A 26,408-nucleotide genomic window follows, 5' to 3' on the forward strand; every position below is an offset into this window, starting at 1 on the left:
GTAATAAAGAGTTCAATCAGCTCTGGCTATAGTGTTTGAATTAAACACGTGGTCTCCCTTTAAGTCTCATAGAGGCTTCAGCTTAAGCACCAATCCACTAAAATATCTGAAATCAAAATCATTAACTTTAGCTGTTTAGTCAAAGCCCCAAGGCTTCTTGGTGTAGCTTTCCTTAGATTACTTTAGCATGGGAGAAAAGAAGTGCTTGGTGACAGTGCTGGCTTCCATGACAGCAAGAGATTGCTGACGTCATTGACTGTATGCTTCTTCCACAGTGAAGCAGTTGAGTTGGTGTGTAATTGATTTGTGCATCCGGAAGCTATAAGAATACATCTGATTTCCCAGCTACCACATCAGTCAAATAGTTAAAAATCAAAAGTCTGACAGCACATTATATGTATAAATGTCTGATTTATATAATGTAGCTATACACTCATAGGTTTCTTTGTGCATTCAAAGGGTATCCACAGAAAGAAAAGGGTGTGCATATGCATTGCATGTAATCCAAATGAGCTGCTGGTGATTTGGGGGTGGCACTTTCCCCTCTGAGTCAGTGCTACATCAATATCTGAGTGTGGTGTTAGAAGTTACTATATTGTATCAAAGTCCTGACTACTTGTGGTCATTAACGAGCCCTTAAAATCTTTCACAAGAGTACCAGTATCGTGACCAAATTCCAGCTTTAGTCCAACTCCTTGTCAATTCCTGGCCTGAAGTGGTGTTTGCTGTTGTTGTTGCTGTGTGTTGCTAAACAGCTGCCATGTTTCACTTAGAGGTGGCTGTATTTTATCAATGAGGGGAGGACTTCCCATATGTGAACACTTCCCACAGAGGGAGTAGGAAGTGCTGCAAAGTTGTGTGTGTGTTTCCAATGCTACCTTGGTTTTTGTGATGGTGGAAGGAATGAGATTGCTCCCCCTCACCCCTGAATTCTCAGTATGGCTCTTACAGACAGAGCACAGACGACACCTTGGATTTCCCCTCTCCAGCTTTTCTGAATGGCAGAAGGAAGGTGGCATTCAGCTGCATCACTAATCAAGCCACAGCAGCAGGGTGAGGGGAGACGGGGGGCCTGGAGATGTGCCGAGAAAACACCCAGCATGGGGAAGACCAGTGATGCCCAAGGTCATCCCAGTAATCTGCAAGGTTGTCTTGTAGGGGAAGATATGGGTCAGTATTACTAACCCTGGAGCTGCACATCTGTTCTCCTCTTCCGTGTCTCATAAAGCATGAAAGAAAGGATTTAGTGCACGTAGCGTATTATATAAAAAAAGATCACATAAATAAAGTCTAAGCACAAATAATAACTAGTATTAAAAGCAAAATACTCCTGATAAAAATTACAGGAGGAAATTCAATGCGACAGTCTCAAAAATGCTTTGGTTGAAAGGAAACTCGGAGGGCTTGTCCACACAAACATTTAGTTCACAACAAACTGGAGTGTGACTCTATCCTGCACTAGGCTCTCACGAACTAACTGTCCATGTGGACCCCGTTGATATGCATTTACAGTTTGTTAGTGCACTTTGCTCTACCCTTCTTTGAAATGAGAATAGATTGAATTTAGTTCTTTAGCCAAGACCCAGATAATGTTGGATTACAGGTTAGTTATGTATTTGCATCTTTGAGAATGATGGATTTTGCCAGCTAATTTGTTTGTGGCTAGTAAGATATTTGTCAAATAGACATTTAACTATTGAATACTTATAAAGAAGGAGTTTGAAAGGAACTCAAACTAATGATGTCTTTCTACGAGTAAGATAATGATAACATTCACCTTCATGGCCGAAATATTCCATGGGAATACTGTCTGTGTTATTAATTTTAAAAGGCGATGTTTGGACTTAAATCAGTACATGCATCAGTAAGTGATTCAACTAAGCTTCAGCTAGCATACAGCTCAGAGCACCAAAGCATTACTCATGTGTGCATTACCATTTTCATTTCTACTGCAGCAATAGATCATTTCCCTCCTTCCCTCCCCCTCCCACCTGAATGCTAAGAATACTGCTGCAAAACATACTTAGAAAACCCTAGAGGCTCATGGCAAGGTTTGGGCAACTGCTCATTTATATACAAACATTAAATAAGGATAAAGAAGAAAGACTCTTTTAAACCAGGTACTGTACTGTATACATTCTCAGCAGGAATAAACAGACCTTTCCATGTAATTAGCCCACATTTTGCCTTATCACAATTTGGAATGTAGAAACTGTAGAATCAATAGGCACTAGCCCAAAAGATAGTAACCTCTTCACTTTAACCTTAGACTTTTTCATATTTATCAAAGAAAAATCAAGGGTGAGAATAGGGCCGGAGAGTGTGATCATTAAAACGAAGACTATGTAGGTGTATGTTTTTGTGACTCATTATTCACTAGGGGCTAGGTTCTGAGCTCCTTACTCAATTTTTACTATGTCCCTGCTCAAGCTTGTTCCCGCTGACTTTACTGGGAGTTGTGCCTGAGAATGGATTGAGTAACCACCTTAGAATTAATCTCAATCAGTAGTTTCTAAAGTTAGATGTGGAATCTTAAACGGAATGGGCCACATCCTCAAATGGTGTAAATCAGTGCAGCTCCATTGAAGTAAATGGAACTGTGCCAATGTATACCAGCTGATGCTGTGGACTGATATCTTCATACAAAATTACAGTAATAGTAATTTTTAGAAGACCACGATATATTCATAAACATGTATTTTGTAGCTGTAGTACATATTTATGTATCTGAAATCTGTTGAATATTTTATTTTTCAGGCTGCTGCCTGTCAGGTTGTGATGCAGGCAGGAGCCAGGTTGCAGAAAGAGGTTACAATGTAGGCAAGTCCTTTCTGAGTAATAATCTTGACGTGACACACAAGAGTCACCAGGTGTAGTGAGAAACTTAACTTGAAAACAGCCGTAATGGACACGGACCCTCTGCATTAGGAAAGAGTTGCTTCATGCTCTTGGCCTGATTCCTTTGTGTTTCATTCTGACCTCAGAATCCCCCGACTAGATTGCACCATCAATTTAGATTACAGTGTTTGTCATGCACCATGTTGCTAGTGGAAATACTGGTGTGACTTTCAATGACCTGGTTCAGTCAATATTAGTGCCTTGCTGCTGAGTAATACACGTATGGGCTAGTTGAAAGTGTGCGGGAGGTTGTTTTTTGACAACTGCTTTGCAGTGTCCTGTGATCTAAGGATGCGGAGGATTTATAGGATTTAGTTGAAGGCTTTGTGTTTCTGTGGAATGAGTCCATGCAGATCCACAGGAACTGGAAAAAAATTGCCCAGCTGAGTGATTCAGTAAGCATTCCGCCTCAAAAAGTTGTTGATTCGTAGTATTTTGTTACCTTTATGTGACACCTGGCTATGAAGAGGAATAGAGACAATAGTGAGGTGGCAATTTTATACAATTAGTAATTCAGTAGAGCTTTTTAACCCCATGCAAGAATACACACTGTATTTCCACGCTAGAGAATTATTCCCAAAGCTAAACTATCTCCTCAGTGTATGCATGGATGGAGGATTGGGCCAGATAACTCATCATAGAATGTCCTGCTTTATATAATTTGTTAATGCCCTGAATCTACAAAGATCTACGCACACTTGTAATCCTATTGATTTCAGTGGGATGAGTTGCATGGATACAGTTAAGCATGTTTGTATTTTTTTGCAGGTTTGGGGCTTAATTTTTAACCTTCTGTTAGTTTTGCTGAGGGAAGAAGTGTATTCTCTTTTGCTTTTGGAGGTCTTAAAGTCTTTGATAACTACTCTCTCCCTTTTTCCAAAAAAATTGCAAGAGTGGCCAAGTTAAGGTTCTCTGAATGATTAAAATATCAATTCATAATGTCAGACAATCAGTAACAGAGAGAGAGAGAGAGAGAGAGAGAGAGAGAGATATGCATGTATCCTGGTATAGTGTCTCTGCTTCTTCCAATACTTCAGGAAATAAAGACACATTTCTGAGATCACTGTCTGTCCTTTGCAGGATTTAGGAATGCACCTGTCAGCTAGAGGAGTGCGAACATACCCGTGGGTCAGGCTCTCAAGTGGATTTCACTGAATATGAGTATCTATTAGGTTAGGCAGACCTACAGGGTGGAGACAGCAGGAAATGCCTAGCACTTAATGTGGGGTTTTATTAACCAAAGCTTTGAGGGTCATCATTAAAAAGGGAGGCAGCTCTTTCATTGTTAAAGTCTGCTGGTTTTAAAAAGCTTCATAATATGTGGATCTCACAAATGTGGTTTATGGCAAATGAGAAAATGTTGTAAAGAAGTAGGAACATCCACAAGTACATCCTTTTGCATCTTAGCATTCGGCTGCCCTGTGATTACAATCTTTTATTAAAGTGCTAGAGGAAACAAGATAATGAAATGAACTATGAAGCATTTTCTGATGCTCCTCTGTATGGAAGACTCTGTTTAAAAATAAATTACAATTGTAATTGTGGCTTTAGATTTGTCCTGAAGAAGCACAGTGTGACTGAGATAAACGGTTCTGACTTTGCTGATGGTATTCCACTATCAGACAGCTTTTACAAGACTGAACAGTTAACTCTTGAAGAACAGTAGGCTAAGTGAATCAGAATGAAATAACAAGCAATTGTATGACATGCTAGTTAGGTATTTAGTGGATCTGTTCTCCAGTTAATACATGTGTGCAGGGCTGGCCTTACCATGAGGCGAACTGAGGCGGCCGCCTCAGGTACCAGACTGTGGGGGGGCACCACTAGGACCCAGAGTGTGGAAAATTGTGTCTGCAGCTACTGCATATGTATTCTCTCTGCTCTAGTTGCACAGAGATGGTGGAATGCTGTGCTGGAGGAAGGAGGGCACAAGAGACATAACAGGCAGGCAGGAGAAAACGTGAGAGGGAATAACAGAAAGCAGCAGGAGCTGCAGGGAGAGAGAGTCTTCCAGTCTAATGTTCCAGCCACATTGGGTTCTACAGGAACAAAGGTCTGGAAAAATCTGGCTAGAAATCTGGCATGCCATGAGAAGGCAGCAAATCACCAGAGAGCATTCCATAGGTGGAAAGAGCTTGAGATGAGACTAAGGTTAAAGGCCACCATAGATGATCAGCATCAAGAGAAGATTGCATCAGAGTCATTTTTCATTTCATTTTCACTTTGGTCTCTTCTTTGCAGAACTGATGAAAAACTCTTCAGATTCTGAAGGTTTTCTGCAAAGACAAAAGTCCTTGAGGAACTCATATGTGAAGCCCTTTTTGCGGATAATTGTCCTTCTCTCAGTTATAGTGAAAGTGACCTACAGCTTAGCCTTGAGAGATTCCCAGAGGCACCTAAACAGTTTGGTCTTACTTTCAGCCTGGAAAAAAGAGAAGTCCTCTTCCAATCAGCCCCATTAATCACTGCCACTGAATAAAACATCACCATCAGTAGTACAAAATTAAAGAATGTCAATCACTTTATATAACTTGACAGTACTCAAGTGATGATTCCCTAGATCAAGAAATATCAAACAGAATATGAAAGGCAAGCCAGACTTTTGGAAGACTTCACCATAGGATACTTAACCAGCATACTATTAAACTGTCAACAAAACTGATGATATACAATGCAGCAGTGATAACATCCCTTTTATATGGGTCTGAAACATGGAAAGTTTATTGCAGACACATTAATCAACTTGAAAAATTTCACCTGAGCTATCTTCACTCTATTCTGAAGGTCCAATGGGAAGACAAAATGTTAAACACTAACATCCTTGAAAAAGCAAACACAACCAGCATCAAGGCAATGATTATCAAAGCTCAGCTTAGATGGACGGGCCATGTTATCAGAATGGGTGATGACAGATTTCCAAGAAAAGTCTTCTATAGTGAGCTGAAATTTGAAAAATGCAGGAAGGGTGGTCAATGTAAATACTTCAAAGACACCCTTGAGCAGAATTTCAACTCATGTGGCATAAATATTGATAACTTCAGAGACACAGCCAAGGACAGACCTCAATGGAGAGCAGCTCCCGATAAAGGTTGTAAACACTTTGGGAGAGACAGACGCAAAAGACTGATTTTAAAAAAAAGGGTCAAGCATCATGCCAAGTCTTTAGTGGGAGCCTACACATTATTATGTGACATCTGTTTGTGATCTGGATCCTCGCAGATCAGACTATACAACCACAAGAGATGCTGTGACATCATCATCGGCTATGATGGACGGCCATACTCAAGTCCTGTATGTTTGATGTGTAAAAATTCATATTCAGAAAAAAGTGAAAAGAAGCTGGGATGATTAATCTGTCATCAGTCATGACTAAGATGAAGAGAGATATTTTAGCAAGATACTTGTTCTGAAATAGAAACCTTCCAAACAAAAAATGTCAATCACATGAGATTTAATTACATTCTTGATAGCAATTACTTACATCATGATCCTACCCCACGAATGCTATTAGGAGTTTTGCCATTGATTTCAGTGGAAACAGGATCATGCCCTTAGGCCCTGATTCAAGAAAGCACTTAAGCATGCCCTTAACTTTAAGCATATGCTTAAGTTTTATTGGCTAGTAGGACATAAGCACATGCATAAAGTTAAGCATGTGCCTAAATGCTTTCCTGATTAGGGATACTTTACTGAATTGTGGCCCTAAGGAAGATTCTTGGCACTACTAGCAATTAAGAAGTCAGAACTTGAAGAAAGGATTGAATGACCATAAACTGATGATCTCACTGGGAAGAAAGCTGATTTAAGGAAGAAATGTGATGTGTATTCCAGATAAAGAACTCATGAATCAAGGTGTGGCCAAATTTGGACAGAAGAGAAGTCAAGGTGGTTTGAAAGTAATCTTGATAGTGAAGAAGAAATAGTAATTGATTCAAGTTATGGTGATACATGAAAGCTATGTAATAATATTGGATGGGAGAGATAAGTTGCCTTCTGTTTCTCAAGGAGTGGGAGTTCTCCCAGTCTAAAGTAAGTACTCTAATAATTATCTGAAAAAAGACAAGTGCATCAATTAAAACACTCTCTTGAAAGAAGCTAATTTAGGTTTTTAAAAATTGTTTCTGTGGCAAGTATGATTTGATCCCACTTTTTCAGCTGTCTGTCTTCTGTTTTACCTGTAAGTATGTGTATATTTTTGTTTAATGTTCCAGAGCTTCTTATAAAAATAGTAGTTGTTAAGGGTTTACATATCTTTGTCAGTGCCCAAAGTGATAAAGGGTCAAGGGAATACCCCATTCTCCTTGGATAATTTTCTTTTAAAATACCTCTTTTAAAAGAGAGATCACATAAGAGCTTGTTTTTTTCATCATGATAAACTTTTCTCCTACTGAGAGCAATTCCTAAGCACCAAGAACATTTTCCTGCTCAATATTCTGAAAGGGCATTTAGTAATGAACCCTTCATATCTAATAAAGGGCTACATAGCTGTTCAGTACCTATTATTCTTTGAGATGTGTTGCATGTGACTGTTTGACTTTAGGTGTCCATGCTCCAGAGATGGAGAACTTTTTCCCATAGAGGTACCTGTTGGGCGACACATGTGCCCTCTGCACACTCATGCCACCAGCTGAGAGTATAAATGGACGGAGACACTTTGATCCCCGTCAGTTCCTTCACACTAGAAGCCAGTATTTTAAGTTACTCCAACCAGGGGTGTGCACAGTGGGGAGCAAGCAGGGGCATGCCCCCCCTATCAGTGTGGGCACAGAACTCCTCTGGGGCAGGGAGACTGAGCTCCTCTGAGCTCAGGGCCGCGGGTGGAGAAGGGGAAAGCCATGCCCACCAGAGGACAGGGAGAGAGCCAGCTTGTTCAGCCATGAAGGACACAGAAAATGCCCCTCCAAAAGCAGCCAAATTTTTATTCCTGTGCACTCCCCTGACTCCAATATAGAGGAAAAAGTGGGTGAGTCATGGAATGGACATGTGCAACACATCTCGAAGAACAGTTACTGAGCAGGTATGTATCAGTTTTTTCCTCATCGAGTGCTTGCACATGTCCATTCCACTTTAGGTGACTCACAAGTGGTCCCATATGGAGACGGTATTTGAGTCTGTTTAAACAAGGACTGAGGCATTACTCTTCCAAACTTAGCATCATCCCTAGTGGCCTGGGAGGTTGCATAATGAGTGCTGAATGTATGAACCAAAGACCAGGTGGCAGCCCTGCAAATGTCAGTAATGGGAACATGATCCAGGAAAGCTGCTGAAGGTGCTTGAGCCCCTGTAGGATGTGCTAAAACTCTCTGGGGTAGAGGATCTTTAGCAACGTCATAGAACAAACAAATCCAGGAGGAGATCCAGGAAGGTATCATCTGACAGGTGACAGGCTTTCCCTTCATTCTATCAGCAGAAAAGACAAATAGTTGAGGGGATGATCAAATGCCTTAGTCCTGTCCAGGTATAATGGTGATGCACAGTGGATGTCCAAAATATTTTTTCCTCATCTTTGTGAGAGTGAGGTGTTGTAGAAAAGGTTGGCAAGTATATAAATGGAGTCATATGAAAATTGGAAATTACCTTAGTAAGACATTTGGAGTGCAGGCACAAGTCAACTTTGTCCATGTAAGAACTCTATATGAGGGGAGTGTAACGGGGTTGGCTGCCACCTTGGGGCTAGGGGTCACTCTGCAGCAGTTTCCCTTTTCAAGGCCCCTTAATAACTCATTCTGTCCAAAGGTAATTACAACATTTCCCTCGTGGGTCCAATTTATTCAGTCCTTACACACTGGCCCTCCAGGCCCCAACCCCAGTTCAGTGTCTTTTTCCCCTTAGGTAGGGAGTCATGATCCCTTCTTTGCAGAAATGGAGTCCCAGTTCAAAGTCTCTCTCTCTCTCTGCTCCCTCTCCTCCCAAGTTGCGGGTAAATACTAAAATAGTCACTGGACCAGAAAAAGAGTGAGAATGGCTCTGTTGCTTGGTGGTTAGGGCACCCACCTGGAGGTTGGAGTCTCATGGTGTGGTGCCCCTGCTCCAATCACTTTTTCATTATTTATCCACAGTGGAACAGTTTCAACAGGAGAGACTGGGGAAGCCTCATATCTGACTATCCTGTAGCTCAGTGGTTAGAGCCCTGTTCCTGAGAGGTGGGAGAGCCCTGTTCAAATCCTTTCTTCCCCATTAACCACTTGAACCGTGGTCTCCCACATCCTAGGGGAGTGCTTTAACCAGTGGGCTAAAAGTTATAAGGTGGGTAGTAGCATCACCCGGAACTGATTTGATACATCCTGCTGGCTACTGTGGGAAAGCTTTATTGAAGAAGAGACTCAATAGAGTCTTGCAGATGTTCTAAAGTCAGTCAGATTCTGGATTAGCTTTATTTCCTCTGGAAAGTCATTCCACAGTTGAAGCCTCTTCAACTGGGAACCCTTTTTCTTCTGACTTTCCCATGTTTCATCCTCAGCTTTGTCAGATGCATTTTCCCAGGAGAGGGCAGTTGTCTTGGTCTGAAGCTGCATCTTCATACTTGATGGCTTTGTAGATTAGGACCAAGACCTTGACCTGGCACTGGCAGCAGACTGGCAGCCATTCTGCCAGTGGAGAAATCAGAGCACAAGGGTGATATATTCACAGTACCTGAATCATTCTGCACAAACTGCAGCCTCTACATTGCTTCCACTTTAAGACCCGAAGATAGTAAGCTGCTGTAATCAGTTCTTGAGGTAACAAATGCATGGCTCCGAGAATGGGTGACAGTTCCTAGCAAGATGCAATGGAAGAAGATATTGTTTTCCCTGGCGTTACCTGCTAGTCTAAGCTTAGTGAGGAGTCAAACAGGACCTTGAGGCTTCACATCACTTTGAATTACTTAAAAACCAATTTTAGTTGAACTAGTGCAACTTTTGTATATGAACAAGGACTCAGGAAGATAACTGCATAAATGTTACATCCATTTATACTCAGTTTATGGTTAGAAGGTTGGGGGTTTTTTTTGGTTTTTCTTTGCAACTGTAAGAGCTTGAAACTTACTTTAAAAAAAATCATGGGGTTTGCAGAATCTAAATCTTTCAAGTGGGCCAGATGCAGCCTATATACTGGATGTTTAACACTGGTGATGCTGGTGCAGGACTTTTGAATCTTTAATTAAGACCTAAACTAATATCTTCCAAATTGTAGTCAGTAGCCTGGCTGTTGGTTACTCACAGCATCATTCTGCACATGTAATCAAATCTCATTGTCCAGCAATAAGTGCAAATGATTGCCAAATATAATATTTTAAAACAGTACCTTGCAACTGCAAAGATACAATCCACTATACTTGTTCTGTTTCAGAGAGATATGGGCTCCCATTTCAGTCTTATGAGATAAGATATTTTTCTAAAGAGACAAGTCTGTAATAAACCATTATAGTCAAAAGGCAGGATGATCTCTTTAGCAGACAGCAAAAGTTAAGTAAAGCCATATTTGTCATTATTCCATTTCATAGCGTAACATCACACCATCACATAAACTGCCCTGAAGGTTAATGGGACAACAGAGATATTTTTAGGAAAAAGATCAATTCCTCAAATAAACTTATTAAATACTATGTACACTCATGTAAGAACACCAGGAAGGTTTGATTCTGTGCTGTTGCACTGCAGCAAAACTTCCAGTGAATCCAATGAGAGTTTGCCTGTATAATGACTGTAGGATGGGCCCTTGATTTATTATAGCAGGAGTGGTAGCATAAGCTTCTATAGACTAACGCTGTTCTCATTTGCTTATAACTTCTATATATTTTCATGTTTCAGGTTGTTAAATTTTTCAGGCTTTTACCATTTTTCATGGACTTTGGTTTCATTATCAACTGTCCCTGTACAGGGCCATCTTTAGACATATGCAGCATACCTGACCGGGTAGGACACCCGCAAATTTGGGGCACCCCTGGGTCTTAGTGTCCACCCATCCCACTCTTCCTATCCCTGTTTTCACCCTTCCTGCAGGCTCCCACAGCTAGCTTACTCCAGAGGGGATCTAGTTACTTAAAAGTGAAAAAGCTGTCCACCCTGCCAGACCTATTAACACAACATTAAAACTGTTAAAGAGCCATTCAAATGGCAATGAAGCCATTTAACAGGCATTTGCCAACCCCCAGGTATATACTGTCAGTTTCTGAATTTACTGACAAAAACAGTTATGCATTACTGTAATATTTACTCAGAACATGTTAGTCTACAGGATCTTAGTTTAAAAATTGCTTTAAAATATTTCATTAGGGTGTTGCTGAAAATGACAAAGTCGCATCTCTAAAAAATCCTTGAAGAGAGCCCTTAAAGGGCTACACCCCTTTCCTGCCAGATAGCTGGACAAACCAGTTTCCCTTTCTTAACTTCTGACTATCTGATGAACTAGTTTTAAGACAACCCTCTAGCAAAATCAGTACCTTTGTAAGATATAAAATCCTTTGTTATGCCTAAAATCTTTGGAAACATATTTTTTAAAGTTGGTGAAATTTCATAAACATGTCTATTGTTATGGAGATCACACAAAGTAAATTGGTGTTCCCTTTTTCTAAAAGCAATGAACATTGTTATGAACACACTAAACCTCTGTGACTGATTAATTTAAAATAATGTCTTTGTTTCAGTGAGTTAAATATGTAGTAATCTGGAATGATTACTTTCTGAAGGCTTAAGAGTACATTTAAAATATAAAATCAGCTTAGAAATACTGATTAAGAAAATGTAAAACAGAGAAGAGCTGCATCGTGTATTCCATAATATTTAATGTTGTTTTTAGCAGGACAGCTGACTTGCCCTTATTACAAAGTTTTTGCAAATAAATCTCTGACAAACTTGAGGGTATATCAAAAAACCCGCAACTGACATTTTTTATTCCCAAATGTAGTGCTTTTAATTAGGTACCTTCTGCGTGTCCAGTCTTCACCTTCTGGCATGCAGTGGAAAACATGCTCCATTTTCTTTAGAAAGAAATTGCAGAAGAGTGTTTTTTTCAAATGTCATTTGCTTCATTTGGGTTCAGGGATTTGGCTGGAAGAGGGTGATCAGGGAGTGGGAAGGAAGAGAGGAGGGAGACAGTGGGGAGAGGACAGGGTCTTAGCAGAGCGAGTGCGGAGCCTGGGGAGGAGCAGGAGTGGAGTATGGGTGGGGCCACAGGCAGAAGAGGCGGGCTGGGGAGCTAGCCTCCCCAAGCGGCAGCTTCACCCACCACCCATGACAGCAGGTAAGAGCAGGTTGGCTCCCGCACACCCAGCACGCGCTGCAGTGTCTTTAGGCAGGGGCTGTATTCACAGAGCCGAATGCGCTGGTGCCGCACATTCTGCATGAGGGAGAGGGTACGGGGGTCTCTGCAGGGAACTGTGACTCTCCGCCGCCTTGAGACAGGCCGGGCAGCTCAATGTCCTTTGCTGCCTTGTTCCGCCCCCGACCTGGGCTGCGAGCCTGGGCTGCCATCAGGCATAGGGGCACCAGTTTAATAATGCTGCGTAGGGCCCCATAAATCCTAAGGACGGCCCTGTCCCTGTATGGGAGATCAGTCTACATGTGTGAGGAAGTCTTTCTTTCTCTAAACAAGTTTTGTGTCCTTCAGAACTCCTATTTCACCAAGTTCTGTTTCCCGGCCCAGTCCTTAGCCAGACTGTTCTCTGGCTTTTTGTGGCCTAATTTAATTCCCAGGGCACAATTTCATCTGCTGTCAGGCTTTCCTTTTCCAGCATGGATATCTCTCAAGCACACTCTGCTGCTCCCATCAATCCAGGAATCCCTGGCGTGGAGGAACTCCCAATGAATATTGCCTCTGCTTCTCAGATAGGGAAGCCTCCAGGTTTTTAATATTGCATGGAAACAGTTTTTGTCATTTAATTTCCTAGGTGGTGTTTTTAAACCGAAAAAATAGGAAAAGAAAATCTTTGATCTGTGGGGCATGTATAGCTTGCAGGATCCCTAATCTGGAAATATTGGGCTTGCGGATTTAATATGAACTGACAATTCTGTCATCAAAACTTGTAGTCCCCAAGAGCGCATGTAGGGCACAACCTGGAGAGATGATGAGAGCTCTCACCTTCCTCTGAGAAGGTGCCTAGCACTTTAAAGGGTCAGGCCCTTAACCTCTTGCACAATATTCAAGACAAGTTTCAAGCTTCAGCCTTCAGACATTTTTGCTGTAGTCTTATTTTTAAAAAGTGTGGTTGGAATTATTTTAAAATGGGGAAAAATGTATTTTTTCACTGTCTTCTGACTAAAAAATGGTGGCAGCTATTTTGCTCTCAAACTTTCCTCCAAAAGGTCTGAGCATGTGAAATTAGGGATTGAAATGGTAAATGCTTTGCAACTGGCATCTGATACTATATATAGGATCAAATTCTCTGTTGGTGAAACTCCATTGACTTCAGTGGATTTACACCAGTGAAGAATTTGGCCCATAGTGAGTTTTCTAGTAGTATTTGTAAAAAATACATATTTTTTTACTTAAAAATGTAATTGTGTTACATTGGGTAGAGGATTTAATATTTCAAATTAGTTTTACATTAACTCCATCTAATTAGGATTGCCTGTTTCTAAGTAACACTCCTTTGGAGCAGAATAATGCAGGAGGCAAAACATAGTTGTACACAATAAGCTCTTCCAGTGATTAAAAGAGACCTGCCAAACCAAGTGTCAGGTATGATAGAGTTCTCTTTCTATAAGGGTTCCATAGTTAGTTAATTTTTTTCAGGCAGCTTGATTCTTATCCTTGAAAACAAGATCAGATTATTTATCTAGGCTAATGAACATTTCTAAATTGGGAATGGAAAACAGATAAATGTGATGCATCACATGTAAAGGGGCAGATTGTGTTTTTCCATGAGTTTTAACAATATAACTACAAAAATTAGGAAAGATTGACATGAGAAAGTATTAATCATCTTAAAAACAAAAATAAGGCAAGAGTTCTGTTAGGGTCGTTTCACTCATGGCAAATCCATGTTAACCAGAACTGTGCATAAAATCGATTCTTGCTCTTATCATGTGAACATGAGTTTCTTTACCATGTGTGGAAAAGGATGACACATGCAATAAACTGATTTACAAAACCAGCAGAACAGTTTCATAGCATGGTTTATACCACATTTATGTAAATATGTGTATTTTTAAACATGGTCCTTACTTATGCTCTTTTAGTATGTGTACAGACAAGATCCAATAATGGAATATGGTGCTTTTAACCTCTAGTTCACTAGTTCAGGTCCAACCCAGGTTGGTAGTGTACAAAAGTCATTACCAACTAATGGCTCTTGGTGGCTTAGGCCTGGTCTACATGCAGGTTTTGTACTTATAACTCAGCTAGGAGCGTGATTTTTTTTTTTACTGAAATAGATACAATGGCACAACTCAAAGCGTGGATGGATTAACACCAGTATAAATGTGCCTTAACCTGTATAGCTTATTCCTCTTCCCATACAGGAATAAACTAGACCCTATAAGCACATTTTATCCTGTATAACTGCATCCATAGACTTGGAGTGGGGATGGGGTTGTACTATACCTCTACAGTTAAAGAGATACATCTTTTGTAGGTAGACAAGGCAGATGAAATGAGATGATAGACTCAATTGTAAACGTGTCCATTTCACAATTGGTACTAATTGACATTTGCAGGTATGTTGAGTTCCCACCCTGCTCTGAACAGGGTCTACACACAACTAGTTGACATTTATTCTCTTCCTGGGGTTTGGCTTTATCGATAAATCACAGAATTACAAACACTTCAGCCTAGGTGTTCTTCTCCTCAAGCACTGCTGTTTTAAGGGTTTCCTTGCGGAGATCTCTCTGACCTACAGCCCAGTTCCTTTTACCCAAATTGCCACTCCTGTTTCCCTTATTATCCAGGGTGGAGTTAATGAGCTGTACCTGCCGCAGTCAGCATTTTCCTGGAGGATTCTAACACCTGCTGATGGGGTGGGGAAGCAGAAGAACCTGTCCATATGGTACAGTGCCCTTATTTGTAGTTTTTTTAGAGAAGCCAATGATTGAATGGATATGGAGACTGTATACATCTTTTGAAATAGGCTAACTAGAATAAGTTTGAGGCACATAACAGAAGATATGATGTGCATGGTCACTCTCTGTGTTGTACCTGTCTAAGAACTTGGTTATTGACATATGACCACAGTTTGACGTCTATAAAGGGAACAACAGAGCTGTTTGAGTTGGTGTAGGAAAAGTTGAAAAAAAGTTCAATGCAGGCTGTAGAACCTTATTTTTATTTCTTTCCTCAAAGGATGTTGGGAATACAGAAACACTGAATATGCAAATTATACCGAAAATGTATTTGACTTTGCCACCTGGACTTCACTAAGACATGCAATGCATACCAGTCATTTCAAAGGTACCAGCTTCTAAATATTTTAAATTACATGTTAGCTTTAAATCTTTGTCTAAAACAGTTAATCACAGAACTGTAGCTGACAGAAAATATCAGTTAAAATTTTGATTCTGACATGAGACAACATGTTTTTATTTCAACTATAACAGATGGCATTTACACTCTCCAAACTAAGGCTCCATTATGCACAAATGTTAACATGGGAACATAGGAATTGCACACTAAATCAAACCCGTGGTCTGTCTAGTCTTGCATTCCACCCCCAACCATGAACCCCGAAGCATGAGGTTAAATGTCTCTTCCTCACTTTGTTAGCATTAATGGTTATAACTCTGGGTATTTTTAATATCCATATAAATATCCAATCTCTTTTTGGATCTTGCCAGGTTTTTGGCTTTAATGACATCCCATAACAATGAATTCCACAACTTAATTATGCATTGAGTGAAAAAAGTATTTCCTTTTATTGGTTTTGACTTTGCCACCTTTACATTTCATTGAATAGCCTCTTGTTCTTGTGTTATGAAACAGGGAAAAGCAAAGCTCCTGATCTCTATTCCATTCATTCTTTGTATATACCATGTGCTCTCTTATTCATCTCCTTTCTAAGGAAACAATCCAGATTTTTTCAATCTGTCTTCATTTGAAAGTTTTCCCATACCCCTAATCCTTTTCCATTGCTCTTCTCCGAACCCCCTCTAATTCTGAAATGTTATATGTCGTTGAATATGTGTCTGTAACCTGTCACCCTTTTGGGAAGTAGGAACTGCCTCAACAACCTTCAAAATAAGTGACTGGAATGCAGGAGGAAAGGGCAGGCTTTGCTGAGGGCTGAAGTGTCAACAGCAAAAAAAGTCACTTCTCACTTCCATCCCTTTTGATTTAAATTAATAGCTGCCCAGTGGTACTTCTTTGCCTACATATTTAACCACACAGAAGAGGTCTGGTCCTTTGGCTTTCTGCTGATGCACATCAATAACATTAATAATGCCTGTTTGCAAACAGAGGCGTAGGAGTAGGGAGCAGCCAGGGTGTGAACTAAAGGCACAAAAACTTGGCTGCATCTCCTGGTTGCATTTGTCATTAGAATCTGTGAAGTTCATTTCCTGTACTGTCACCTGATCACTCTAAAACCTGAATATCCCTCTTGCAAGCCAACAATGATTTTTTTTAGGTGTGAGAGATCTGAGTAGCCTTTAATTTAACAGAAGCAGTTACATATTTTGAATCAAAACTAGTTGCCCATAAATATTCAAACACTGTGTATAGTATGTTCATTTTGGACCTAAATATTTTGAAAGTGAACTACATTTTATAGGGGGTGGGAGGGAGGAGGAACGTTCCTGCACGCATATGGTTTGTTTCAGGCCAAAACATTTTTTTCGATGACTGAGTTGTAAGCCTTTAAAAAACAGGTTTACCATGGAAGTGCTCACAGGCTAACTGGATCTTGTTATAATGTCATACTCACAATATCCAATTCTCTTTTGTAGTCACACAGCTCAGTTATAATGCATCATGGCTAGTTCTGTGAGACATGCTGCTCTTCCAAATGTATTCAGGGAATACAGCACCACAACATCCTCTTGTGTGCACTTAGTAAAAAGAAATATGCAAGGCTGAGTAGTTCTGAACCATGTGGTGTGCCAGCTTGCTCCCCGTCCTGCCAATTGTATAAAAATTATTTGGCAGTCAAGAACTGTCTCTCGTTGAGAGGGTGCTTGCTAGCTTTATGTGATGCTCCTTTGTGAAAGTTCATGCACAGGGCCGTACTTAGGCATACGCAGCATATGCGACTGCGTAGCGCACCTGAAAATTTGGGGCACCATTCCCCTCGCTGACTGCTGCTGGAATCCTCTCTTCTCTGGCCCCTCCCCTGCGCTGGGCCAGGAGGCTTCTCCCGGCTCCCAACCCTGCCCCCTCCCTCCCCCACTCCCCAACACACAGTAACACACTGGCTCTGTCTCACACACACACACCTGTATTATTGTTGTTGTTATTACTGCTTGGTACTTCCTGTCAAAATGCTTGTGATGAGCCAGGAGTGGCTAGGGACTGCAGGAGGGCCGTGGGCTCTGGCAAGATGCAGCCCCCATGTTAGAGTGCGAAGTCTGCCTTGAGCCACTGCCACAGCGTTTGCGGTGTACGAAGCTTGAAGCTCAGTGTGTGTCAGCAATGGGGGGGTTCTGGGAGTCCATGGGCGGGGGTTGTGGCTGTGCCCCCTCAACACACTGGGGTCACCGCCTTCAGTGGAGCATCGGGGCACCAGTTTAATAATACTGCGTAGGGCCCATAAATCCTAAGGATGGCCCTGATCATGCAGCATGTTTAAATAAGTCTAAAATGTTCTCAGAATAGTTTTCTGTCTTGGGTAATAATTTCCAACCAAACATTTTTAACCATGTTCCAAGAACCACAACTTTTTTTCCTTCTAAGATCAAAGAATGATGTAGGGGAAAAAAAATAAAAAACCTACCCTTTCACTCAGAGGATCTCAGACATCTTTTTATCTGGCAAACGGCAAACTAACTACAGTGCCAAACTCCTTCAGAATCGGAAACAATGCAATGTTCCTCCTAATTACGTACTTGGAAACAGAGGAATAAATCTCTTGGTGCTTGTAACCAAGGTGAAATACATGATCCCTTCCTTTCTCATGCATACACGTACATGCTTTTATGCTGTTTCTGGCTCTAAAAGGTTGTAAGACCCCAACAGGGTCTTAGTTTGATCTTGCAGCTTCTGGACCTGAGTATATATTCCTATCCTCCCCTTTAGTGAATTTCACAAGTTAATCAGTGGCTTATTTTTTTGCTTATACAGAAGGTGTTTACTGCAAATATGAAATGATATCTGTAAACCAGTTTAGCACTGGTAACTCAACGACCTCTTCTCATGAACTACTGCCGTTGCTCTGTAGGTGTCTTATCCTGTGTTATACAGGTCAGACTAGAAGATCACAATAGTCCCTCCTGGCCTTGGACTCTATGAAACTAGTCATCAGTTACTACTTGAGGAATTCAAAGTGTCCATAGTTGCAATATTGTGTGTATGCAATTTAACTTCATTGCAGGATCAGGGCTTAAGCCCGCTTCCACAAGGTAAGCACATCCCTGACTTTCATTGTGTGAATAACCTCATTGACTTCGATGGCACTACTCCCCTTGGCTTTAAAGATATGGTGCCCATCCCCAGCAGCCCCCAGGGCTGCATTGACACTTGCAGCACCTCTCTGCAACAGGGCCAAAACCTGCAGTCCTCACTCAGGTTTCAGAGTAGCAGTCATGTTAGTCTGTATCCGCAAAAAGAAAAGGAGTACTTGTGGCACCTTAGAGACTTAGATGCATCCGATGAAGTGAGCTGTAGCTCACGAAAGCTTATGCTCAAATAAATTTGTTAGTCTCTAAGGTGCCACAAGTCCTCCTTTTCTTTTCACCTTACCTGATCACTCTTGTTACAGTGTGTATGGTAACACCCATTGTTTCATGTTCTTTATGTATATAAATCTCCCCACTGTATTTTTCACTGAATGCATCCGATGAAGTGAGCTGTAGCTCACGAAAGCTTATGCTCAAATAAAATTGTTAATCTCTAAGGTGCCACAAGTACTCTTCTTTTAGTCCTCACTCCGTTTTCCCCAGGCAAAACAGGGGGACCAGACAGCAAATATGAAATATCAGGGCACTTTTTTTCTTTTCTTGCAGGGGAGTAGAGGGAGGTATCCTTGCCTATATGACTCCAAACCCCTAACACAGGGGACGGTCCCGATAATAGCCGGAGGTCTGGTCCCCCTAACTCCCACTGACTGCAATAAGCAGCAGTACCCGCGACAAGGCAGGAGCACACCCCACCCCGTGCGGGGTCGCCTCTGGCCCCGGTGTCCGTTGGACCCCCTGGGGCTCTGGGCTGCCACCGTCCGCGAGAGGCGGTCAGCACGGACCGTGCAGTGGGGATCCCGCCCCAGGGCGGCTGCAGGCAGCATCCTCCGGGGCACGGCTGCTGGCCTGGAGCGGGTCCCCCCGCACTCACTTTGCAGCGAGGCGACGCTCGCGGGCGGGGGAGGGGGTAGGGCGCCCCCCGCGCAGCGGCCGGGCTCCGAATGCGCAGCCGGCTGAGGACGTTACAAAGGACGTGCATCACACCCACGCCATGGCTCACGTCATCCCCCGCCTCCCCCACACCGCCCGCTCCACGTGCGCCTCCCATCCCCCCTCTCCCCGTGCCAAGGATTCTCCAGCCCGGCCTGACGTCATTCCCATGCTGCATCGGTGCCGCCCCCTCCCCGGCCGCCATGTTGGGGGAGGGGGCGCGGTGCGGGCAGAGCGGAGCCGCCCCCGCCGGGCAGCAGCAGTAGCAGAGCCAGTTCCTGCGCCGCCGCCGCGCTCTATGGGCCGGCGGAGGGGACCCGCCGGCTCGGCAGCGCGCTGCCCTTGAGGCCGCAGAAGCAGCAGCCGCCGCCGCGGAGCCGGGACATGAGCAGCGGCTGCGAGCGGCGGCGGCTCCCCGGCTAGCGGGCGCGGGGACATGGTGCCGTTCGCCCCTCTGGAGGACGCGGAGGAGCCGGAGCCCTGCCACAAAATGGAGCTGTGCATGAGTGGCGGCGAGGTCAGTGCGGGGCTCGGCCGGGGGCGGGCGCCGCGCAGCAGGAATGGGGGCGCCCGGCGGGCACCTGCTGTCTCCGCCCCACTCCCACGCTTGGGTCTGGCTGCTGGGGCAGCGGGCCGGAGAGCGAAAAGCTTGGAGCCCCCGGGGACACTCAGCCCCTCCTTGCCTCTCATCTCCTGATCTGCCGCCGGAGCCTACCTGACCCCCACCCTGAGACTGTCAGTCCATATCAACCCCCCCACCCTGAGACTGTCAGACCTCACCGGCCCCCCGATCCCGTGCTTGAGAGAGCCCACCTGCCCCCCATCCCGGTCCTGTCCCCCTAGAGAGCTCACTTTCCCCCCACCAAGAGACTGTCCGCCCCCGTCTGCTCCCCCTGAGAGCCTCCTTGCCCTTCACTTCGAGATCCTGCTCTCCCTAGCCCAAGTCTAGCAACCCCCCAGCCCAAGTCTAGCAGTCCTCCCCCAGAATTCCTCCGCACGCTCTTCCTTCTCTAGTTCCCCTCAGAGCCCATGTGTGTCTCCACCCTTGAATCCTGCTGCCCCCAACTGCCACCTCTGGAGAGCCTGCTCATGCTTCACCCGGATGCTGTCCCAAAGAGTCCATGTGCCCCTTTCCCCTAGATCCTGCTGCCATCCCCTGAGAGCCCACTTGCCCCATCCTGATCTTGCTGTTCCCAGCTCCTGTCCCCCTAGATGTGGCTGTGACTCCCCTGAGAGCTCTGTTGTTCCTCACCCTTATTTTCCTGGCCCCCAAGAGACCACTTGCCCTTCACCCCAATTCTGCTGCCTGAAACAACCCAGCTAGGTCCCTTCCTGTTACTCCAATCCTGCTGCCTCCAGCCACCCCCTCAGTGCCTACTATTCTTCATCTTCCTACTGCCCCCAGTCAGACTGAATAGATCCTGCATACTCCTCATCCTGGCCATCCTTAGCCACCCCTAGATCCCAGCTACACAGTGAATTTGACCTCATATTCTGAGAGCCTACTCATCCTAAATTGCCCATTCAGTCATCACCCTGAACTCTGCATTCCTGAGGTCTCAAAGTGCCCATCAACCAGTCCATCCCAAAGAACTTGAGACTTCCCCCGACTCATCCCCTCAACTACTCCCCTGAGGCACCAGTCACTTCCTAAACCACAACCTTGAACTGTTCCCATCCCCTTCAGTTAGCTGCCACCTCCTTACACCCAGAGCCCTGCTGGTTACTGTTTCTAGGCTCAGCAGGAGCTGACAGACCTCTTCTCTCATGGATTTATGCTACCTGTAACACGTGCAAAGTTATAGCAGTGTCAGCTTCTCTTTGGATGAATTAATGGTCATTGAGTGTGAGATGTTAATTTGATGTGGTGCTCAGTTCTGTCTGTGTTTAACTTAACAATTGCCAAGCTATTAGGTTGTGGTGAAGAAAATGTTGTTTGGTATTGGACTTCCTATAAACAATCCTGGTAATTTAAACACTCTTGCTGCTGTTATAGTTTTGTTAGACATTTATTTGGGTTTTTCTGATTGCAAAATTTTACCAATTAGCCTGTATTTTTGTGCCTGCATACAGAGGCTACTACCACATTTCTCATTAAATAACCATAGAGTACCTGCCAATTAGTGATCTATGGGGAGAAGTCTGAGATGAAGCAAGGGTTTTGGAACTTAGCAGTCGCAGAGTAAAATCAAAAGCTCTTGCTAGAGGAGTTTAAATAGTGCTTAAGCCTTACAGTTTCCTTACTTCCTCTTAAACAGAGACCTAGGCAGAAGTGGAGCACCAAATGCGATTTAGCTGCACTGTGTAATTTTTATATATGTATTTAGTACTGTATTTATCTAGTAGTAACAGCTCAGTATTATTATTTTATGCACTTCAATGTAGAAATCAGAAGTGCACTGGAACCTGGGATTCCAGAGTTGTCAGGTAAGACAGCTGAACTGAATGATCACACGTATGTGTCTGAGGGATTGATTTACATGTTACACATATGGAAGACGTTTTCTAAGTAAAAGCTTCTAAAAACAGGTCTCACTCACTTCCTGTGGTACATCGGGCTGTACTTAGACAGTGCGTGCGTCCGTATGTACAAACATACATAAAGTATGCCTTGGATATTAAAGGTTTGGAGGGAATGAACTGCTTGTTGCGAATTCATACAACTCTCTTAGATTTTTGGACGCACTGTAGTTCCAGAACAGAAATTAGTATGCATGATGTTAAAACCAAATTGTGTTTGCCTAACAGTCTTTATTTTATATTCTCCTTTTACGTTTTAAATGCACAAAGGACTTTTCCTTGCAGCTGCATTTTCATAAACTAAAAATGCAAATATTTACCATTTTGCAATATACTATTTTGTATTAATTGGATCACACACATACAGTAGCATTTTTTTACTTCCTTTTAGAAAGTCCCTGTTCACTCAGTAACTGGATTTAAACTGTAGTTTATTTTGAGTTAAATCTTTTTTATATTGGTGGGGTTTGATCCTCTATGTAAATGTGTAGAATTAACCTTAATTTGTAGTGCATCATGCCACTTCATGTTTTTGATTTGGAGGGTCTAAAGTGACCATGGACTCTGTGGAGTTGCAAGGAGTTAATAGTGGTGGTTTTTCAATAACTTATATTTTGCAGGGCAGGCCATTTACTCTAGTATCAGTGCTCCAGTCTGTTGGGTTAAATAGTTAAGGTGACCATTCAGAAATTATCTTTGAGGATATGCTTGTTGGCTAAATTAATCCCATGTTTTAAGGTAGATAAATACATTTCCAGTGAAATGGCACTTATTTTTTGAACTGACAATTGAGGAGGGAAAATAAAATATTTATTATGGGAAGTACTGTTGTTTTAAGGCATAAAACCAACTTCTAAGGAGTTAGAAATAAGTTTTCCCTGTGGATAATTTATTCAAAGTTGCCCAGTTCAGTTTTTCTGCACTTTTCCTCTCAAGCATCAGAGGCACTGGACTAAATGGACTCTGGTCGTATTTGGTGTGGTAATTCTTATGTTCCTGTGACAAAAATGAGAAGTCACTTAGTAATCACTGACACTGTTTCCTATAAACTGTCCTCTTCTAAATGAGTGAGTTAAGGATGTTAAGGATCTCTGTCAAGTAGTTTACGCTTCATATGTATGGCGAATGAAATATATTTTTACAACAGTCTGTATACACAAATGTTTTCATGTTATTAAATAGATGAAAACTAAGTTTTTGCTTATAAATATCTATGCAGTAATAACAGTATACTGCATGGGAACTAGAAAGTGAAAGTGACCAGGACACTATTTAAAGTGACATGTTGGCCATGTCTTTTTTTAATAGTTGTTCTACAGATGTAATCTGTCTCCCAAGATGAGAACATGAATGGAACTTTGAGAATTTGGCTTTGATCCTACAGTTGGATTTGTCTAGCCAAATCCCCATTGGAAATACTGGAGCTCCATGTGAGTGCAAGGATCTGCTTGTCCAGATACAACTGCAGAGTCAGAGCCAGATTCTCAGTTTGGTTCATGCCTTCCTCATTTGACTTTTTGGTTCACTTGAATTACGTCTTATCCATTCATTTCAGTTGGCTCTACAGCCAATTTAGGAGCAATCTGAAGGAGAGGTTGTGCCCTGTATTTGTTTCTTAATGATGTATAAAATACCTGAAAGGTGGTATGACAGAGCTCTTTATATGTACATTGTGAGCTTTTTAAAGCTCTTATTGAAAGGGACTTGGTGTCAAATCTTTACCAAAACAAAAAGAAACTACTTTTTATCTACCTGGGTGTTCAGGAGCTTTACTTAAATGTGGAACAACATGTTAAATAAAAATAACTTACTCTTTCCTATCGAATTTCACATATGTTTTCTTTGATGTACTGCTTTATTTGTCCATTGACTCTCCCTTGGAAACAGTTATCAAGGATTGAAATTACGTTAAACAAAAAATTGGACATTTTTGTGAGAGGAGAGATAGGACATCTTTCTAATCTTATTTATACACGTTAAAGAAAGAAATAGGGCATAACTTCTTTTTCAGGTCACCTTTACAGTGTCTGTAGAATCTATGGCCACTTTGACTTTAAAGATAAGTCAAGTGAATTTCATTGTTACTCATACCAAAAGATGCTTCTATTTTTGAAGGTTAATTAAACCTGTAGGATGTGTTTCATTGTGCTTTTGTGTGTTTCCATAGAGAAATAGTGTAAGATAATACTAGGAAATCTATTTCACTCTGCGTTTCTAGTTATCTTGTAAAGCATCATTAACAAATGTTTGACTTTCTCATATTGAAACAGACTAAGACAAGTTTTGGTTAAAAAAAATTCATTCAACAAAACCAGAAATCCTGTTGAGTCTGAACCCCTTTGTTCAAGGGCTCATACCAAAACATACTTGGGTTATAAAGTTCCTGTAAGATTGGCAAGAAGTTGAAAGCATCTTCTATTCAGCAAACATGGTTGTTGTTAAAAGTGGAAAACTTATTGCAGTGTCTAATAGGTCAGGCAGTTTAAGCAAAATGAACATTGTACGTATGCCCACAGATGTATTTAGAACTTCAAAGCTAATTGTAAAGAGAACTGTTTTATGTACAAATGCAAGAAGGCCTGCATATACCTACCAAAAGCTGTAACTCTCCAAGAAGTTGTGTGGGGTTGGGTCTTTTAGACGTGAAGTGTTTTTGAACAATTAAGTTATATTGAACAATTCACTCATTCTAGAGAAGGTAGCCAGATACACACAGAAGACAAGCAAATTCTGGCACTACTAAGAAACATAAGTAAACTTGTTTGTTTACAACATATATTCAGTTTTCAAGGTCAATCTTTAAAAATGTCATTAAAATTAATAATTTACTTTTACTAATATTGCATTTTTGTGTTTTGATACTATTTCAGTATTCTTGCACTACTTTAGCATTTTCTTTTGAAGAGAGTAAGGGGGAATTGGAAATTTCTCTCTGTTTGGAAACATCACATGAATTAAGAAATGCAAAGAGCTACTTAAATTGGGTATTAATCAACCTTTAATCAAATAAAGGTGGTAATATGCAAAATTAGAATTAGTGTTAGCTTCAAAATCCTGTGTCTTTTAATTGGGTTTATTACATCTGTCAGTCTCTTCAGTTAGCATCTATTAGTTTTGTAAATTGTTTTGCTCATGCTGTAAGCTCTTTGAAGAATAGATAGTTTTCCCATGTACTATCTCTTCATTGGTTAAAATCCACAAGGAAATAAAATCAGAATAACAGTGACCAGAAATGAAATTATTCAACCATAAAAAAAGGGATATTTGCTTAGGGTAATGCCGTTAGTTTTGGAGAAGGCAAATATTGTTATGTATATGAGTTAAACCTTCCTATTTTTGTTGTTGTGCCAAGTCTCTGCATCTTTTTTTCTGGTGCTTATTGTTGTATCAGTTTGAAACAAGTGTGCATTGCTTTGATTTTGGCTGCTGTTTATAAGACATCCTTTTAAATTTGTTCTTTTTATATTTTGATAAATACTGACCCATATAAAGACTGGTGTACACTATTGGCAGAGTATCTAGAAACTAGGCATACAACTGTTATGAATATTGGCAGTCTGGGATGGTGAATTAAGTACCTAAATTTGTGTTTGGCTGAAAGTTTACAAGACTTATAACCTGTTTTTGAAGATACAAGAATTGAGAGGCGTAGTAGTTTTATAACTTGTGAATTGATGTCAGTGCTCAGGCACCACAATGATAGACAAGTTTGTGAAAACCGACATAAATGAGAACAGGTTTTACAAAAATATCTAAGCACACAAATACTTTTAACAGTATCTGAAACTAGTGAATTAATGCTAGTTGTGGAACTACATACTATAATAATTGGTATTTCTGTTTTTGTTTACTACTTTAGAAGTTGGGGTAGCTTATCTTGGAATTGTTTGTTGTGGAGTATGAACCTCTGAAAAGACCAGTGCTGGTCTTTTCAGTTAGATTACTTGAAGTAGTCCACCAGGATAGCTTGCAAGAAACTTTGCTGCAGCTCTAGCTGAAGGAATATCATTATATGCTAGTTAACACAGTTGTCATCTGGGATATGAACCAGTTTACATATTTAGACCTCTTCATTAAGTTAAGGAACAAGTTTAAATACATCCCCATCAACTTTAAATCTTACCTATTTCATTGTCCATCCTCTGTCTTTCAATAACCTTAGTAAACACAATCATCCTGGTGCTATTCTAGCTCTTTTCTGAATTTCCTTTATGGACCACAGTTTCCTTCCATACACTAAATACTGTTCTATAAACTGTCTTTCTATCATAGAATGGACAAAGAATTTTTCAATTTAAATTTAGCCAATTTTGAGGATGGAATGAATTTTACCAGTAAACTTAGTTCATGTTGACTAAGGATACTTGTGAAATACATTCTGTCCTTGAAATTGACTAGCAAAGGCGATTTTATTGTATTAAAGACTTTGTAGACATTTATCTTTAAAAACAAAATTAAAATAACAGTTTGAGTGCATTTTTCACATCCATGCCTTCTGGGAAATCATGATTTATGCAGGGCCCTCGCTATAACTGATAT

General features: G+C 41.6%; 1 protein-coding gene across 4 annotated transcripts in view; it reads left to right on the forward strand.

Moving 5' to 3' along the window:
• The first annotated feature begins 19,520 nt into the window (after positions 1-19,520).
• The window catches only part of RPS6KA6 (ribosomal protein S6 kinase A6), a 72,408-nt gene continuing 65,520 nt past the window's right edge, over positions 19,521-26,408 (forward strand). Inside the window, exons 1-2 of one of the 4 annotated variants that reach the window (XM_043522117.1) lie at positions 19,521-19,866; positions 21,735-21,776. In XM_043522117.1, coding sequence (XP_043378052.1) covers positions 19,786-19,866; positions 21,735-21,776 — 123 coding nt within the window. In that variant the 5' untranslated portion in view covers positions 19,521-19,785. The remainder of the gene's footprint in view (positions 19,867-21,734; positions 21,777-26,408) is intronic. The other 3 variants (XM_037908625.2, XM_043522118.1, XM_037908626.2) reach the window with 3 other exon arrangements.

This window comes from Chelonia mydas, chromosome 9, assembly GCF_015237465.2.
Source record: "Chelonia mydas isolate rCheMyd1 chromosome 9, rCheMyd1.pri.v2, whole genome shotgun sequence".
Lineage (NCBI taxonomy): Eukaryota > Metazoa > Chordata > Testudines > Cheloniidae > Chelonia > Chelonia mydas.